At 39.8% G+C, this 18,988-nt stretch overlaps 1 protein-coding gene across 1 annotated transcript in view; it reads right to left on the reverse strand.

Annotated features, from left to right (window-relative positions):
- Window positions 1-18,988, reverse strand: part of dvl2 (dishevelled segment polarity protein 2) — a 35,262-nt gene extending 16,274 nt beyond the window's left edge. The window contains exons 1-3 of the mRNA XM_041779690.1: window positions 18,468-18,988; window positions 5,074-5,143; window positions 1,400-1,554 (exon numbers count right to left, since the gene is read on the reverse strand). Of these exons, the coding sequence (XP_041635624.1) occupies window positions 1,400-1,554; window positions 5,074-5,143; window positions 18,468-18,628 (386 nt within the window). The 5' untranslated portion in view covers window positions 18,629-18,988. The remainder of the gene's footprint in view (window positions 1-1,399; window positions 1,555-5,073; window positions 5,144-18,467) is intronic.

Raw genomic sequence — 18,988 nt, forward strand, 5'->3', positions numbered from 1 at the left:
TGCTTAGTTTAGTACATTTCTGATAATAATCTAATGATTAGCAGAAAATTAAGGCAAATGTTCATCTACGACCATTTCCCATTATGGAGCAGAGAAGCTGGCGATCTAAAAAGAGCTCTTTGTCATATAAACTCCAGCAGAACCTAAGTTTTGCTTCTGTTATGAGACATGACTGGATAAAAAACCAAAGCAGTGGGCTTTTGGACATTCATTCAATCCATGATATTGTGTGGGTCTGCTCAGCTCTGTTCATAAAGTCAGAAAGGACAAGCAAAAAACTGTGACTCAGTTTTTGCCATTTACTTACGTAAAATAACTTTTTTGTTTGTTTGTTTGTTTTTTTTACCTGCCCCAGTGGTGAGTAGGGTGGGCAAATTTACCCACCACTGCCAAAAAAAACCCTGCATTTGGCCAGTGGCGGGTGCGGATTGCCTACCCTGTAAAATATACTGGATTTTACGGTATTTTGTTTAAAAGCTCTAAAAATTTTGTTCATAAAGTGTGCTGCATGTTGAAAACATCATCTCAAGCTTCTGCTCGCCTGTGCAATCAGTAAGTATCTTCACGATTGCAGAAAAAATAAACAAGTCCAACTTTTCTCAGATTCCAAGAACAAAGTCTAAAAACCTACCTCTTCAGAAAAGCTTTTCACTGAACTCACTCACATTGCTGTTGTTTTATCATTGTCTATTTGCTATGTGCTCTTATCTGTTTTTATCTTGTTTTTAACCCTGTAGCACTTTGAGATTTTCTTTAAATATAAAGTGCGTTACAAATAAAATTTATTATTATTATTAAAGTCGGAATTCCAACTCATTAGAATTTTGATTTTTTTTCTTAAAATTCAGACCCTTTTTCCTCAGAATTCTCAGATTAAAAAAAACAGTTGTACCTTAAAAAAACACTCAAAAATGAAAATTCAGTGCCCCTTATCCTCTCTCTACACTCTAGTACTAATCAAACCTTTGGAAAAAAAGAGGTTTATAATATCTAAAAAGAAAAAACACAAGCTTTCTTTCTTCTTTCTTGCATCTTTAACGTTTAAAAAGAAATACATGTAAGGTGTACGCCAAAATTAACTTTACATATTGTGTAACAGCACTGTCAAATCAAGTCTGTGGTTGTGTGTGTTTTTCTGACAGCTTTAACAAGAACCGGTCATGTTAACAACAAGGGCGTCACCAGCACAGATCAGGTTGAAATGAGCTGCACTTTTCCTGCTGTTCTTGTTGTAACTTGATATTGGGAGTATATGAGATATTCAGGAAATGATACAGTAGCTACATTACAGCGATAGAAGAAGAAGTACATGCTGAGTGCTTTATCCTTGGAAATATTCAGCATTTGAGGAGGTTTTTAGCCTCTGAAAATCAGATGAATGTGTGGGTGCTTTGCTTACTGGAAGGAGGGCGGCCTGGAGTCCCCGATGCCCCCGGTTCTTTCTGCAGGTGGGGGTGGGAGGGGCGGAGGAGGGGGCGAAGGTTGGGTCGTCGTTTCCACAGGGGGGACCACAGCAACTGGAGGCTCTGCAGCTGGAGTGTCTGAAGATACCAGCTGAGAAAGAAGGAAAAAAAGGTCAGGTAAAGGGGCAAAAACAGAACGGCAGAGGTAGAGAGAAGCTTGAGATAATAAGAAAAGCTGAGAGAAATTGGCACTAAAGAAAATGAGTGACGAGATTGTGAGAAAGCAGAGGAATGAAAGCAGGTGGAGGGAGGAGAAACGGCTAAGATGTCAATTGCTTTGACACACAAACACTGTACTCTTTTCAGACGGACGTCTCACGGGCAAACTGAAACACTATCCTACACTTAACCTGTCTCTGTTCATTATACAACAAAAGTGTCCACGTAGACACACACAGGTAACACACAGCCACAATTAGGATGACTGACATTCAGCATCTTATTACATCAAACACAGAGAGAGGGAATATAAAGGAGTTAGGAAAGGATATGGGCGTATTTGGCTGAAATATATAAAATAATACAGTTTTTTCCAAGCAAATGGAGTCTGTCATCCCGCACCGAGTGACGTTAACCCTCTTTACTGCGCCCCCTCCCCATTAAGAGCAAAGACACTCTGGTCTTCTGGGATCCCTCCATGCTTCAGTCTTAGCCTGCAGATCATATATCAGTCCCTCTGCTCCCTCTGAGCTTTGTTCCCCCTCCTCCTTTAAGTCCTCCCCTCGTTCTTATGCACTTAACAGATGCTTCAGCCTCAAACCTGCTTATCTAGGCCCCCTTCCTGATGTTTTGTCTCTATTCAAATTCAACCTGCATGGTGGGAGGAAGGGGGACAAATGGAGAAATTGGAAGAATGGAAAAAGCTGGCTGACGACTGCACTGAAACTTCTGACTGAAGTTAGAAATCTTAAAATCTGTGAGAAGCAAGAAAAAAACCCTACCAATCATATCAACCAGGCAAAATTTCAGTAAGTTTTAAAGAACGTTTAGAGTCATGGAAAACTGGGTAATGACACATGCTCTGGGATGCTGAGGGTGTGTCTGCTGACATGCAGAAAACCTGCCCACTCATGGGAAAGTCACGACTCTCTAATGTCAAACAGTGCAATTCAAATTCTTCAAATTCTGGCATTCAGGGAAGAGCTACATGCAGAAGGCACAGCTAGCTAAGTAACGAGAAAAACTGTAGACTGTGAAGAACCAAAGATGCTAAAGCTTGTGAGCTACCCATAAAAATGTTCTGACTTGCTGCCAAATAAAACAGGCATAAATCTGGCACATCTGGGATGAGACAAAACACAAAACCCCAATCAGATGTCCTGTTTGCATTTTGCATCAATGATTTGATTTGAGCATTTGGAAACCAAGTGGCTGTTCTGAAGTATGTGCACACATGTAAAGTGTGAAATATACATCCTTGTTGACGACCTCACATTTTAACTCGCTTGGCTGCTGGTTATGCAAACGGCCCGTACATCATTTCCTCATCTCGCTCACCCATAGCTTGACTGGCAATGCAAATGAATGGAAGTAAATTAGCCCCAAGTTACTCCTGATGTTAAAAGAATCTGCTCTTTCATTTCTCATTTTCCTTTCTTTACATTTTGTTGTTTAACAGATACAAAACAGGCCAGATGGTACCAAATGAAGAGCTGTTTGTTAGCAGAAAGACTGGCTCTTCTACCAGGCTGAGCCAACTAATCCTGATCTCTAAAATGAGATGCAATACCAATCACTCCAAGGGTATGCTGCTTTATATACGCAATGAGTCTACACAACCAAACCAATCTGGATGAAGGAATTACAGACCGTCTTTGTATGCAGTCTGAGCTATCAGATCAGGGGTGTCCCAATTCCGTGTATCGTATTGGAGCAAAAAAAAATATACATTAGCAAGCAGCAGGGCTGTGTTTAACACAATTTGATCCAATATCTCTCTGAACTAAACATGTAACAGAATACGGTGACTTCAAAATAGAAACAGAGGAGAACGCTGCTACACCGACACATCAAACTCTGCACTAAGAGGAAAGATAAATACCCCTGAGAGAGGCAAAAAGATCCCAGTAAAGGCTGGCTCAGACTACACGATTTTTTTGGGTTGTTCACGATGGCACCGTGAGAGACAATGCAACTAAAATCTTGTCCCATTTTTCCCGACAGCCTGGCCACACCAGAAGAGTGATCCCGACCGCTCACCGCATGCAGACGTCACCACTGTCCATGCAACTGAGTGCGAGTTCACCGGTTGGGGGGGGGGCGGCAAAGAGAATCAGTCACTCTACAACAGAAGCGCTCTACGTTTGCAGCGGTGTTTTGCTTGAATAATATGGACTGGCTCAACTTCAGATAGAACTTAAGGTATGCATGTGATAATGTAAATAAAATAAAATGTACACATTAGTTCTCTGAAGAGAGAAAAGGGGATTCTTGTAAATGATGATGCAAAGGAGCAAATGCTCTCCTGTTGGTAGACATCAGGATTCACGTCATGACATGCTAGTCTTGTTGAATTGTAGTCATGGGGCGTCCTGGACGTGTTCTTAATTATGTTACACTAAAACACTATCTGTCGTCCCTGACACTCTAAATCGGACCCAAGTTTTGACAATGAGCTGTGACGTTGCAGTCAAGTTAAAATCTGGCTGAATTGGTCTAGTCTGAGCTGGCCTAAAGGTGACTGAGATGCAGGTTTTCCTAAACACTGTATTCAGTTAGGTGTTTTATGATCTTAATCCAACTTTATTATCTACTTTTATTGTTTTCCACGACAAAACCTTGAATCTGCTTCTCTTCCTTCCAACTTTTGTTGTTATATAGCAATTACAATTAAGATCTATTCTTTGTGCATACACATTTTCTCAAACCAGCCATAAAACACAAGAAGACTGACTGCATGTCTTCATGTACTCTGCATCTTTAAATGGCTGGTTTCTAACACAAATGCAAATAAAAGCAATAAAATGGTAATTTGAAAAAATAAAAGGAATGTCCAGGGCAAAAGAGAGAATGGAAAACAGATAACACAGGAAATATTTGAGATTGAAAGATATTTCCTAGACAACAAAAAAAATGACTGGCTTTCCTGAAAACATCAAGAATGTCTTATGATAAAGGGCAATACAGATATGAAGGCAGAAAACCCGATGTTTTTAGAGAACATTTCCTCTGTCTTTGTAAAATATCATGAAAGGTACAAAAAATACAACACTGTTGAATACTGGCATCAATTACACTTAAAAAAAAATCAATTCTCCTACAGTGTAAATAATCTACAGTATGAGAAGTTGGCTGCTGTGACTGTACTGTGACTAAATCTGCTTTTTTATTGATCTTATGAGTCTGACTTCTTCTGTTTGGCCTGGCTGAACACTCAACCTGCATCCATGTTTCTCACATTTTCCTGCCGATTTTACCCAAGCTACTTCTTACCAAACACTCACCAAAAACATACGCTTGAAAAGGAACTGGAAAAGAGTGAGAAGAATCTAACGAGGGAAGATGATTCGCCCAGGGAAGTAAAAGTTAAAGAAAAGATGTTTTCTGAAAACTGCATTTCTCTGATGATGTTCAATGATTCTAAAGAAATGCAACAGGTTAATTTTCTTACCCATGACACCACTCTGCCGTTGAAACATGGCAGCTTGGCACTGTCGTCAGAAATCTCTTCTTTAACCACCCTGAAAGAGAGAGAAAGAGAGAGAGAGAAAGGAAACAAAGGAAATTTATTGGTTTGTCTTTATAACATCATGGCTTATCTAGATGGTGCAGAACTATAAAAACAAAGTTTTAGTGCAGACACGATTCCTCTACTGATTTATACAGCTTATATTATTGACACATTACAACAGATAAGTCTGTACTAAAACAAAAGCACAGCTGAGCTCATTTAAACATCAGCTTGATTCTAAAATGGCACTAAATCACGTTTTGACATACTCTTTTTTTTTTACTTTTTTTCTAAGCAAGTCTCTCCTGATCTTTTTCAAATACAGACATTCAGTAGTAAGAAACTGAAACTCCGTGGGTTAGATGGCATGTACAGTATGTGCAAAATGTGCTAAGCTTCATCTGCTTTTTTGAGAGCTACAAATAGCACTATGAATAAATTGTTAGTTAGTTTAGTTTATTCAATCATAACACAACACCAAACATTTTGCACAGTATAGACATTTCAAACAAAATCAATAGTCATGTGTTGAATAATGAATGAAAAGGCATAGGCAGAAGCATACTGCTTATAAAAGCCTATCCTACATTTTTAACTTTTTAAGCTACTAACTTCCAGCAATGCAAAGAAACAACAACAGATAATCAGTCACACTTATACGCTTCAAAGATAGCTTTACAAACCATTTTCTTAATAAATACATAATAGGAAACCTGGTGAATTGTTAATAAATGTTGATACCAATATTGATGCAAAATCTTAAGTGTTATTATGCTTTTCTTAAAATGACCTTTCCAGCACACTAAAGCAGCTCTAGCTGAGTAAAGCTTTAGCCTAAATCATATAAATGCAAAGTTTTAAACTCTTAAGATTCACAAGAATTTTATCAGAAAGTCATGTTAAAAAAATACCATATTAAACATACAGGAGGAAGGTCTTTGCAAGCAACTGAGGGCACACTCACACTAGCCCTAGATCTGCCCTGCACTCCCATTGCTCCAAGCCCAACTGGGCCCAGGAACACACATGTCATCACGTAAGATGACAGGCAGTTTGCAAGATGTGTCGTATCACCCAGCTGGCATAAAGGAGAAGTACACTATACCGTATCACAGGGTATTAAAAAATAGCCATGGTATTGCTTTAAACGCTGTCATGAAGACGGTGCTGTGTAATGACCGCATGTTAAGAAAAAATGCCTTGAGAGTATGTGTCCAGCCCCACCAGCAGCACCACTGTCTGTGTGTGAAGATGCTTTAAAAAGTGATGCCAGAACTCCTGATAAAGCTGTCGCGGGCTAATTAGCAAACAACAAATGTGCACGCATGTACCGGCAAATAGAAACTTGTGCGCCATTGCCTGGCACAGCACTTGCACCGCGGTATGATTTTTTTTAAAGTCAAAGTGCACCCTTGCCTTAAAGTGATCTACAACAACATGAGTTTAAAAACACTTTAATTCTTGTTTCTGGGTGTACCTCAGTGGTAAAATTATGAATTTTATTAACAACCACATGTGCAGCAGCAATGACAGGTACAATTAAAACCATTGAAGGTTTTTAAAGATTTTTTTTTACCCATTTTCATGTTAAATAGATGAAGTTACTTTGTGTTTGTTGGTTATTTTAGGCACTGAAGTAGTCTGTAACTTTTTATAAGCCCCCTGCAGAGTGATCTGGCAGCTGGATGGCGCTCAGCATTGTTGTGCTACACAGAAATAATATTTGAAGCCAATCTGTATGTTGAAAAGCACACTGAACTTTAGTTAATGATCCCCATTGAACGTAATCGCTTTTTCCAAAGCGTGCAGATGTGCAGACAGTTCAAAAGTTATCTTTTCTTCATGTTAAGTCCACATGACTTTATTTCTGAGATGGAGAATTGCAGTGATGATCAGTGCAATGCAGCCAGCTAACTAGAGAGCGTTTACGGCTAACATAAGTCTCATTTAAAGGAAAAGCAACACGCAAGATTAGAAGGACTGAGCCAAAGCATGGCAGAACAAGCAGCAGAGCTTCAATGAGCTGGTCTCTAATATTAAAACTGGTGCACAGACCAATTCATGTTACATTTTACCAATCCAGGACTCCACAGACCGATGTACCCAGACCTTTGACATTGAGATCGGCTAACTAATCCACAAATTGAATACAGCCAACACGGACAACTAACACAGTTGTCTAACACAGACAACATGACAGTAATAGCTACTTATTTTGTGTTGTTTCTTTCAGATTTGCACTCCACATTTTTAAATGACTGTCCAGGCAGATGTTCAGATTAATTAGGCTACACATCAAATGCAGGTTAAGCACCCATGCTTGTGCACATGCATAAGCAATCGTACTGTGCTAAAGATGCATCTTCCATCCATTGCTTCCAGGGTTGTTAATGGTGCCAGAGCACAAAGCAAAGCACTCAGACTGGTAAAAAAAAAAGAAAAAAAAAAAAAACTGGACTTTGGGGCTCAAGCATGCAATATGGATTGCTCAAAGTGAGTGCACCCTGGTTCTGTACGCTATTATAAGACATCTTTATTTTATTTTTAAAGATGCTTCATGAAAAACACAAGGCCCTGGTTGATCTGACATGCATAAGAAGTCTAATCATGAATATCTTAACTGTTTGAAATGACTTTAGCTGTAGGGTGTTCTTACTTTAAGGCTAAATCCCAAACTCTACACATACTCAGGTTCATGGACTTTGAGGCGCATTGTTGCAAGGATATGAGGGCTCTGATGCAGACCTTTCAACAGCAAATTAGGCACTTTCCTTGAGTGTGCATTTTTGTACATTTTCCTGTGGGACCTACTCAGAGTTCATTGTGGACTTGGAGCACATGACTGTTCATCCCCCACTGAGCAAAAGCTTTGAGTGTAAATGTATACAAATCAAGCGTGGATGCAGCTCTTCATGGCATGTTTGTGAGTTGTTTATGTTTGTCCATCAAAAATGAAAGTATAATTATTTGTTTCTTGAGTTTTGAAGCATACTAAAGCATACAAGCACTGTAATAAAAGAAATACAAACATACTGGAGGTGGGGTTCTTCGTTATTATATAACACAATATCTTGTTTCCAGGCAACATGTGATGACATGATAATGTCTCCCATTACTCAGTTTGTACACCATCTAAAGCCCTGACAAACTTACACGCCAACTCTCCACATACCTGACGTCACTGAAGTCTGTGAGGGTTCAGTGTCCAGGCTTTAGTGCAGGCATCGTGTTTGGGCCGTGGAGTTTTTAGAACAAGACACACTTGTGATTGTCCAGTTGTGTTGCAGAATGATGCATTATCCAGACGGCAGACATGTTTAATTTTGGCCTTCTATTAAGTTTCACTTTTATTAGCCATAACAGCTGATATAGCTGACGGTCTGTGAACAACTTTTGCTTTTTAGTTACTGTTCATTTTTCCTCCAACAACTGATACAGACAAGAATGATCTTAATAGTGATATTGTAATTATAAATCTTGGATGTTTCAGAATGGTACATAGTGTTTCCCCCCTAGGTTTACAGCCTTTTGGGGGGGGGGGGCACCTGGGCTGTCAGAGACACCGACACTTAATACTTAAAGGAATCATGGTGTTCATGGTGGCCGGGTCTGGTTCCCTGGTTTCCTTATTTATGCATGCATGTATGAATGACAGGGTTAGAAAGTAACTTTTTGCCGACCTGCCACATCAGGAGTAACTTTAGCACTGTATCAGACCAATTTTAAGTGTAAAGTTGACCTCTGCTGTCAAAAAGGCCTCCCCACATACAAATGTGTCTGACATCTGATAGATTTAACAAAAAATAACCAAATAGTTATTTAAGAAACAGTTTACTGTAACATGTAACACATTTATAATATGTACGATTATGTATTTTGGTAAATGTTCTTTATAATGAAATCTGTTTGTCCTCCACTGACTTAATCTACTAACTTTCTCTCTCTTCACTATTAATATGCACACACATGCATGTCTCTGTCTCCTCCTGTTGTCTCTATGCCTGTGTGATCTTTTGTCAATGCTCCTACGTTTATAAAGGTTAAAGAGTTTCTTTCGCAATCTGCATGTGGATGAGGTTTATCTATGAGCGTAAATAACGATCATAAATAACGCCAATAACGTCAGGCGCTATGAGAAACAAGCACGCCAGGAATAAAAAGACAAAAAGGATCCTACACCAGTTTATTAATCCCAGATGAATGAATTTGAAAATGATAAAATGATCGTCAGGTGACCCGTGGATTGGCCGCTCAGTTATAGTCTGTCTAGGAGCCGAGCTGATCCCCACACACCTGTGAGGGACCGTGTGTATTTCTGCCTGCTGTGGTGAGAAGATCAAGAGGGAGTTGGTGCGGACATGAACCCAACTGTTGCTAATTTTAACCACGTTTCCCACTGGTGTGTCAGTTTGCAGCGTGATATACAGTGGATTGCAGGGTTTTTATGCTTTACAAGTGTCAGACTTGCTGCGAGAATTCAATAAATCACGCACAATTGCTGCAATCTTGCGCCGGAATTCAGCGCTCGTTTAACTATCTCGGACGTAAAACAAGCGGGACATCGGTTCATACACAGCTATAGAGGATAAACTAGCTGCATTAGAGAACTCTCTCGTGATACTGAGTCAAAGCATCCCAGCACACATGTGACTGCAGCTCTGACAAGGGGAGGAGGAGGCGGGGCTCTCTGCTCAGTGAGCTTGCTCAGGTCTGGTTATAAAGTTAGACGGAACGAGCAGAAAACCAGGACTCAAAAATTACATGCATTAATGTAAACTACAAGAGTAAAAGAGGGCTATTTAGTTTTTTAATAAAGGGACTAGGTAGAGACCTGCTCTGTAGGAGAGGTATCCTTAAATGTCTTCTGTTGTGATCGGCGCTACGTAGAAAATACAGATTAGAGCTCCCCTAAATGTAAACTTCACAGTCTGATCATATAGCCAGTGGAAAAAGCTGCAGCTGAAAACACCCAATATCCTGGTGTGGCTGTTCACAATAAAAGGATTTGAACAACATAACAAACGGGGACTTAAACTGTGAGAATTTTCAGGAAATAATGCATTCTTATTAACTTAGTTTTTACAGAGACAGTAGCAGGTTTATGGATTTACAGTGTTTACAGTAGCTTCTTGACAACCATCAGAGCTGCAGCTACTTTTTGAATCATACTGGACTTAATAAATGCATGTCATAAATCGAAACACTCTTTTAAAAGTTTTTTAGGCTGTTGTAATAGAGATACAAATCACTGCAGCACTGAACTCAACAAACCAAGTAGAGCAATTAAAGCACATAGCCTGTGTTAAAGCCCTTGACAGAAAGAAAACAAAAATGGTGCACGCTCACTCTGAAAAGGTAGCATGCACACTTATTGTTGCTGTCATGACTGAGACCAAACTTGGAGAGGAGAGAACACACGTTAACCTCATTTCTCTGTTACACATTAATTAGAAACACTGACGATGCTTTGGCATGAGGAGGAAGCAGCTGTTTGGTCAGTGGGTCAGGCTCTGCTCTTTAGGAGTCAGAGAGAACATGCAGATATCTCACGTATCTTCCGTAATCGATGCTTTTTTTTTTCTCAGTCACCATGGCTAAAAGGTTGAGCTATCAATGGCACTGGTTTGTCCTCGTGTGCACTTCTGCAAAACACCCTGCATTTAAACTAGAGATGATCAGATGCATCAGTTTACCATCAGTATCAGCTGATATCAGCGTAATGTGTCATGAAAAGATGGGTTTTATCTGTTGTGTCCAATCAGTCTGATATATCTAGCTTCTGAATTAAGTACGTTTTTTTTATTTTACATTGCACATGAAGGGGCCTGTTGGACAAACTGATTGATTTCATGGTCAAACATGAGAGAAAATGTTGGAATACTACAATTCTTACACATAAAAATATATAAAAAACATTGACATTGATATCAGCCAAATTGTTGCATTAAACATCAGTATTTGCCTCCACTTTCATATCATTGCATCTCTAGTTTAAATTGGTAATGAAGGTATTATAAAAAAAAAAATCTTATGGCCCACCACTCCTGTCACAGTCTTACTGTGCATTTTCTATAAACCATGCCAAGCTTGACTGCACAATATTTGCATTAACAGTCAGTTTGTTACACATAAAGCAGCAGATCAAGTGTACTTGTGTACAGTTTGCATAACTAGTGATTATCAAAAACTACAGACAGTGATGAAACATTTAAGACTTTAAACATTTTGTGTGATGCCATACCACAGGCTTTATTTTCCTTAAAGGCATGAGATCATTGCCTTTCTTTTGTGTTTTTTGCAATTGATCATTCAGCCAATTACATCAGTAAGGGGTATGTTATTATCACAATGTTAATGGGTTTTTCAGTTATTAGGATTTGTTGTTAGGCTCTGCCAATTTGTGCAAGCAAATTCTTACTCTTATTTATATTTGATATAAGAATGTATTAAATACTTTATTCCGACAATAAAGCATAGCAACAGTCTGCTGCCTCTCGATTGCACATTGTTAAGAATCAACAGTCACTATGAATAGCAGACAGCTGCTAAAGGTGCAGCTCTAATCACAAAATCTGGAGGACTAAATTTGATCGTGTCAATCTGCAGAATGAAGTCTGGTTGTTGGACATCAGTCTTATGTAAACAGTTTAAAAGAGGTAAAAAGAGAGAACATCAATATGACAAGTTAGGAATTTAAGGAAATGAGGACAGCACAAAACAGAACATGGCATGGATTCAGGCAGGCTTTAAAGAATTAAAAAAGAAATGTAAATTCAATCAGTAATGAGATGGAAAAATGATCACATGGTGACAGAATGGTGGTGAAATGGTTGTAGAATATACAGATATGCTGAAGAGCTAAGGTTGAAGTTCAATTAGTCCACTTAATTGGTCAGTTTTCTTTGTGGCAGCATACATGCACTAGGGAAATTACACCTTTCATGCAGTTGGTCGGATGATTGGTTGATATGCTCTCATCTGACCAAGATTCCTGCTTGCTGGTTGGTTAGAGTTAGAGATGAGCAAAGCAGCGCTGGGCAATACATGCAGAGAGGCAGAAAAAGTGCCACAAAGCATATCATATTTAGATTGTTCCACAGCTGTTATGCTGCAAATATCTTAGAAACAACATATCTTAAATTTGACACAAAGATGCTGATTGTTTGTACTGAAATAGCGCTGTTGAGTCTCTGCTCTACGCTCCTTCAGACCTAAACTTCCATGCCTTCCAAGGGTGTGTGGGTGTGATTTCAGTCGACCAAGTTTTTCTTGGTCAACAATCAACAAACAAGTAAAAATGAGTGCAACATTGTCTCTCCACATTTCCTCTCCTTGTTTGTCCAAAAATGCAAGACTCTTACTCAGACATTTGCAATGTCAATACTTTCATCCTGTTTGTTCCAGGCTTTCTTCTACGCATTTACGCACCAGTTTAGCACATGTTGTGGGAACTGTGGAGTATGTGCACAACACCTAGGCCAAAAGGGGCAGACTAAGGTGTACATGGATCTCTAGCCACTTTATAACACTGTGTTAGTCCAACTTTAGTCAATCTGTATTGGTACAACTTCAGTTGGACAAACATGTTTACATTTATATTTATTCTCAAAGTCCAGTTTTAGTCAGACAAACATAATATGCCAACTCTTTCTATCATCATGTAAACATACTGATGGAGAATCGCAGCTCTCCAATTAAAAGCTGTCATTAGCTCTGTTATTTGGATCATAAAGCATCTTTTTTGACACAAACCATAAGAAGCTGTTCAACTAGTGACTGGCAGATGAAGAAAGCCCTGAATATGGATGCAAATCCAATACACACAACAACAATAACTTTCTCAGTGAGAGCCTCTGCAGGGCACTGAGCTCACACGGCCAAAGCTCCTCAAAGTCAACACATCCGTCTGGCTCGTCTTGCCTCCTCTGTGCTCTTCCTCCATGTTTAGTCAGAAAGGCAAACATTCGCCTTCAGCTGTGTAATTTCCCCCCAGCAGCCTGCCAACATGTTATTACACCAGTTCACTGGGACAGTGCTACACAGAGGGCACTTGACTTGACTTTTAATGTTTTCCAGCTTCATCCGCCAGCGTGCCTCCTCTTCTCGGTCAGGCTCCACTGGGCTTTAGTAAGCAGCTGTTGAGAGCTGGTTTTGTGGGTGAGTGTTAGCATACGGCCAGATTGTTGTGGGAGCTAGTGGGGAGCTGTGACAGGACAACTTTGTGTGTGGCTACTGAATGTAAGCTAGCAGAAATTCTTTCTTCATCAGATTTATTTAACCCCCCCCTTCATGCTGCAAAAAACACGCAACTCAACAGCGGCCGAACAGATGCAACATTCTTCCCTGGAGAGTGTAATTGTCTTCATTCCTCACTCCTCCAAACAAACAAGCGAACACAGACAAGAGTCAATTCACACACACTCTAAAATGCTTCAAATAATGTGCAAACAAGCCTAAAATATGCTGCTGGATTTAAACCTGAAGACTTCAACCCCCACTTCCTTTTTCCTCCAGTCCCTTGCTAGCATTAAATTCCTTTAACCCAACACGGCACCCCCTGTCTGACAATTCATCTTCCTTACAGCTCATGTACACAGGAGAATATCTAATAACTCTGAGAGAACACCAACCCACTCGTTCTCCTCTTTATTCTCCCCCGTGGACGCCCCAGACACCCAGCAAATGGCCCCCGTCCAGCCCCTAGTCTGTCGCCCTAGCTCAGGCCTGCTCAGCTCCATGGATCTCCCCCACCGCCACACACACAGCTCTCTCAGGTCGACAGCTGGCCTCGTACCAGGGCAAATGAAAACACACACTATTACACACTTCTCTCCTGGGTCCAAAAGAGAGAAGGGGGGCGAGGAGAGGGAGGGAAATGTCCCTACTTTGATTGGACAGCTGACTGAGCTATGTTTGAAAATTTTCATCTGAACTCAGTCGGATATTCAGATGAGGGAGCGTGATGCCGCGCTGCGAGATTTGAACTACGAACTGTGAGGTTTTTCTTTGAAAGCCTCTCTTTGCTCTGCTGGAAAAGTTTGGAGTGGGTGGCTGTTTGAAGAAAAGGACTTTTTGCATTTTGAAAAAACACAAATATGGCGGGCTCACTTACAAGCACACGAGATCTAAATGTAATCATGTCCTTTCCAGTAACACAGGGACAAACATGAAAACAACCAGGAAAGTACACTGATGGTTGTGGTGAGGCTGGCCGAGTTAAAATAACACAAAGAGAACTAGTAACAATAAAAAGGCCCAAACGCTAACTCAGTATGACTGCAGTCCTAACATGAATCCTACCTTGCATCATAAAATGACTTTATATACATGTTTAAATAAGTTAACATGCAAATTTGACTCCCCCTATCACTACTTCATGACTCATCATAGCTGTATCTATGGCATGAACGAGGGAAACATCAAAAGATAACCAGCCAAAAATGAACTTTACAGGGGTCTAATGTCTCTGCAGTTAATCCTTTTTAGGCAAACTTTTGTATTGTTCAGTTTATCAGACACTGTGATGTCTCATTAAATGACCATCTTGAAATACATCACAATACATCAGTTATTGTAGAATCCGTGCATCATCATCAAATCACAAGTATCCCTGTAATTTCTATCCATAGTAACAGTATAAAAAGTAAAAGTAATTCATGGCTTTTTTTTTACAACAATCCAATCACTAACTGGCAGAACTCAATTTCTGGAGACAGTTTAGCAGTTTAAAGAATCTGACAAAGAGGCATACATTTAAAGTAACATTACCACCAGAAGGCCATTGGTAATAATTCAAATAAAATTCAAGCTTTTGTCAAAAACTCATTTTCTAACAGGGGGACTGGGATGTCATCTGAGTATTACCTTGATGCTACTATATAATGGAAATCACCTTTAATAGGCTAACAGGTTTAGCATTTAGTGATTGCATTGGTTTTAACTTAAGAATTTGTTTTACTTAGCTATAGGGATGGGTACTGAAATACGGTACCAACACATCAGATCCCTCCGTACCAAATTACAAGACTGATTTCAGTGCTTCATTTCAGTACTTCACCACCCCAAAACAGTTGCCGCCATTCCAAAGGAAAGGCATCAAATACGTTACGTGAATGGGTTACCTCTGCCGCCATTACGTGTGTGTTTTGTATGAATCTTATCTCTGAATCATTTTCAATACTGCGACAGCCTCAGTTCATTTTCCAATGTTTAAACCATTTTATTTCTCTGAATAGTATCGATTGGCCTTGTGGTTCAGGGCGCTCCCCATGTACAAAGGCGGCCAGGGTTCAAATCCGGGCAGTGGCTACACTCCCACATGTGGAAGCTTTCCCCCACTTTCTCATCCCTGCTTCTGACTCTATCCACTGTCCTCCTCTATGAAAAAAAGGCTAAAATGGCCCAAAAATATATCTTTAAACATACCTATCAATTCAGACAAAGTCTGGCCATCTGCACCTTTCAAAAAGTATCAACTTAGAATCGATATTGGGAAAGAACCAAAACAATACCCAACCCTACTTAGCAATGTGAAGTTTCTAAATTTCAACATTAAGAGTAAAGTCTAGACATGTCATCTTGGTAAAATGTACTGAAAAAACATTTGTTATGGATCAGCACTATACAAATAAAGACTGATGATGATGAACTTTCAGATACTCTTAAGCCACTGTCTGTCTGTGGTACTGAGCAATGACTGAGCAGAGCTCCGTCAACATGAGAAGTAGTACAGAGCAACACAGGAGCTGCAGAAACATGGGAAATGCATGGTACCTTATGTTTGCAATGTGAGTGGCACCCAGGTGCCAGTGTTGATTGGCTAGGACTCGTGTGACACCTAGCTAGTCACATAGTGTTGTTGGTGGGACATTAGGTGAGAGCCAGAGGGTATACATACCACAAAAAGTAGAGCTAAAGTAGCAAACTTTTTCATTAACTAATTTTAGCTATTATCGGTTAATTAAAATGCCAATACATATGATCATCCAAATTCCAAATATTGGCCTCAGTAATCAACCAGGCCGATTATCAGTCAACCAAAATGAGTTGAAGGTTGCATGAGCAGTTACAATTTATAGGAATGAATTAACTTATGAATACTTGAAAATCACAGCCCATTCCTAACCAGAATATCTGGACTATGCAAAGACCATATAATGTGTCTGAAAAGCTGTGCAAAGATTCTACCTGCTGGTCTTTACATACAGTCCTGGTAGCAACTTCTGAAACAGCTGCATATGAATGTAGAGATGGCTTTAAAAAGAAGCACACAAAATAAAAATTAAAAAAGAAATCTAACAATCAACTAAAAAAAAAACAGTGAGAAACTTTTCCCATAACAAATTTATCCTTTGCCTACAAATTATATATTCATATTTTAAATTGTTTTTGTAATTCACACCAATTGTGAAAATTAGGGCTGATAGTGGTGTTTTTTTCATCACCTCTTTCGGTGTAACACTCCAAGTTGGCCAACATTTTCCCTCATATTTGACCATGACATCAGACCAGACTTTGTCCAACAGGTCATTTTTTCATCCCTGTAAAAACACTGTATTCGATTCAGCAGCTAGATATACCAGGTGCCAGCATAACATTGAATTGACATATCTGATAAACATTGGCACAGTTGTTTATCAGATGTCAGATAATGTGGCATCTGCTGATGTTTTTTAAACAATATTGGAGATCCTGATGTTAAACTGATGCGTCTGTGCATTCCTACTATTGTCTGTTTATTCTGCTCTGAATTTAATGTGTTTGCATTTGGATGTTTGCTTCAACAGAACTGCAACCTGAGCTTTTTTAAAATACGTGTTCCCCCTTAATATTCAGCAAACATTCTAAGACAGAACAATCAAACAAGTTACTAATGTTTTTTAAACAAAAAGATTTAACTATAAATTGTACATAGTTCTACTAACTTGATTTTATCAATAAACATAGGAGTAAGAGTTGATGAGGCAACATTTACTCTTTTTAAGGAAACATGTGGTTGCTGTCGTCATTTATTCTCTGCCTTTGTTGTGAATTTGCCAAACATGCACTTAAAGTGTTGAGAAATATTGCTGGAAAAAAAAGGTCCAAGACACCAGTGTGACCTCATTATTTTATAGTCTGAACAGGCATGACTAAAGCCATGGCTGCAGACAGAAATGTAACAAGCTGACCTCATTTTAGGACTGAATCCTTACTTTGTAATCACATTACTGGTAACTAACAGTTCTTTAAATGAATACTTCAATGACTACAACAATGGATGATTGGGCATTTTCAGATTTTCTCAAAAGAATACCTCTTCACAAGTGAGTAAATTATGTTGCTGCTATTAATATTCAACTGGTCTGCATCCACAGGGCAGCTCCAGCCTGCTAGCTCTGCCAAGGCCTGATAAAAAGCCATCACATCCATTTCATTTCTGATGTTTGGGGTTGTTACTGCAGTTCCCTTGGCACAGACTCTGATGGTGCCATCCAACGTGAAAAAGAAGCAAATGGCCCGACCTTAATACTCATCCACGACTACAATGTATTTAACAGGAGCCCTAAGGGTCTCACTGGGTGAATAAACCGCAAACATGCATTCCTCTGCAGGAAAAAGCACAGCCAGTCCCACTGAAAAAAAAAAGATTAATTGATAGAGGAGAGGAGACAGCTCTTTTCTAGGAGAAAAAGGGGGAGAGGAAGGGGAATGAAAGGATGGCTGGCAGGCCAAAGTGTTAAAGAGGGGAGACAAAACCCTGGCTTCAGTCCCCACTGAAAGAAAAGGCGAGGATTTCACAAGATGATGGACTGAAGGAGGGAGGGAGGCATGAGGATTAGGGTAAAGAAAAGCAGCAGGGACAGGGAATGCCTCCCATTGTAATGATGATGTTTTCTGAGAAATGTCCCAGCCTACAAACTCTTAGTATGTATAAAAGCACTTGTTTATTCATCACCAGTCATTATAACTGTGCACTTTTTGATAAGGGGTGTGTGGGCTGGCTTTGAGTATATTACCCTTGTCCCATAAGTTATTCCCTGTGACCAATACACGACAGCCGGTCACAAGATAGGATTGCATGACTTATTTGACACGCAAACATGCACAAATTCCGACACAGATGCATTTTAATTTATAAAAGAAAACTTTTAAGGTGAAAGCTAGAGCTACAGTCGTGCCAGTCCTCTCTGAATTTAAAGACACATTCAGTGGCTTCTTTCCGACTTTTGTCAACACATTTAAAGTTTTATTTTATCTTCATTTGTACCACAAAGTTGCTAACAGAGTGTCTTACTTTGTATGCAACCCACAAAGCTCTTCCCTGCAGAAAGAGAAAAAATAAAGGGGCTTACCCGAAGTCCTGGTCCATAGACTTGAAGAAGAATTTGTAGTTTGGCTTATTCAGGACCTGTTTAAAATCCAGCAAAGTGATATTTTCGGCAGCAATGGGTATCTTCACCAAATACGGCGTCTCCTCTTCATCGATGTGATAAATTATTTTGGTTTCCGCCATCTCTACGGTTATTTTTTATTCCTCCAAAGCTGGAAGTCACCGCAAGAAACACACTGAGGCGAGGTAGCGTTAACTTTGTTGGGTAGTTAGCTAGCGGCGCAGCTAGCTAGGTGGCTAACGAGACGGCAGAGGTGAAACGGTGATGGCCACTGAGATTTTTTAGCCCGAGCCAGAGGACGTAAAGCGAAGAAACCCTGCTCGAAAAGCTCGCTGTCCGACGGTAAAGAAGTAAAAACTCGCATTCCCCCTGTGACCGAGGGGCGAAAACGACGGACACGCTACATTCACACGACCTAACTTCCAACAACTTTTCCCCCAACAAAAACATACAGGGGAGGGGGTCTAAAAACTTTTCACCAC

This window comes from Cheilinus undulatus, linkage group 22 (assembly GCF_018320785.1).
Source record: "Cheilinus undulatus linkage group 22, ASM1832078v1, whole genome shotgun sequence".
NCBI lineage: Eukaryota > Metazoa > Chordata > Actinopteri > Labriformes > Labridae > Cheilinus > Cheilinus undulatus.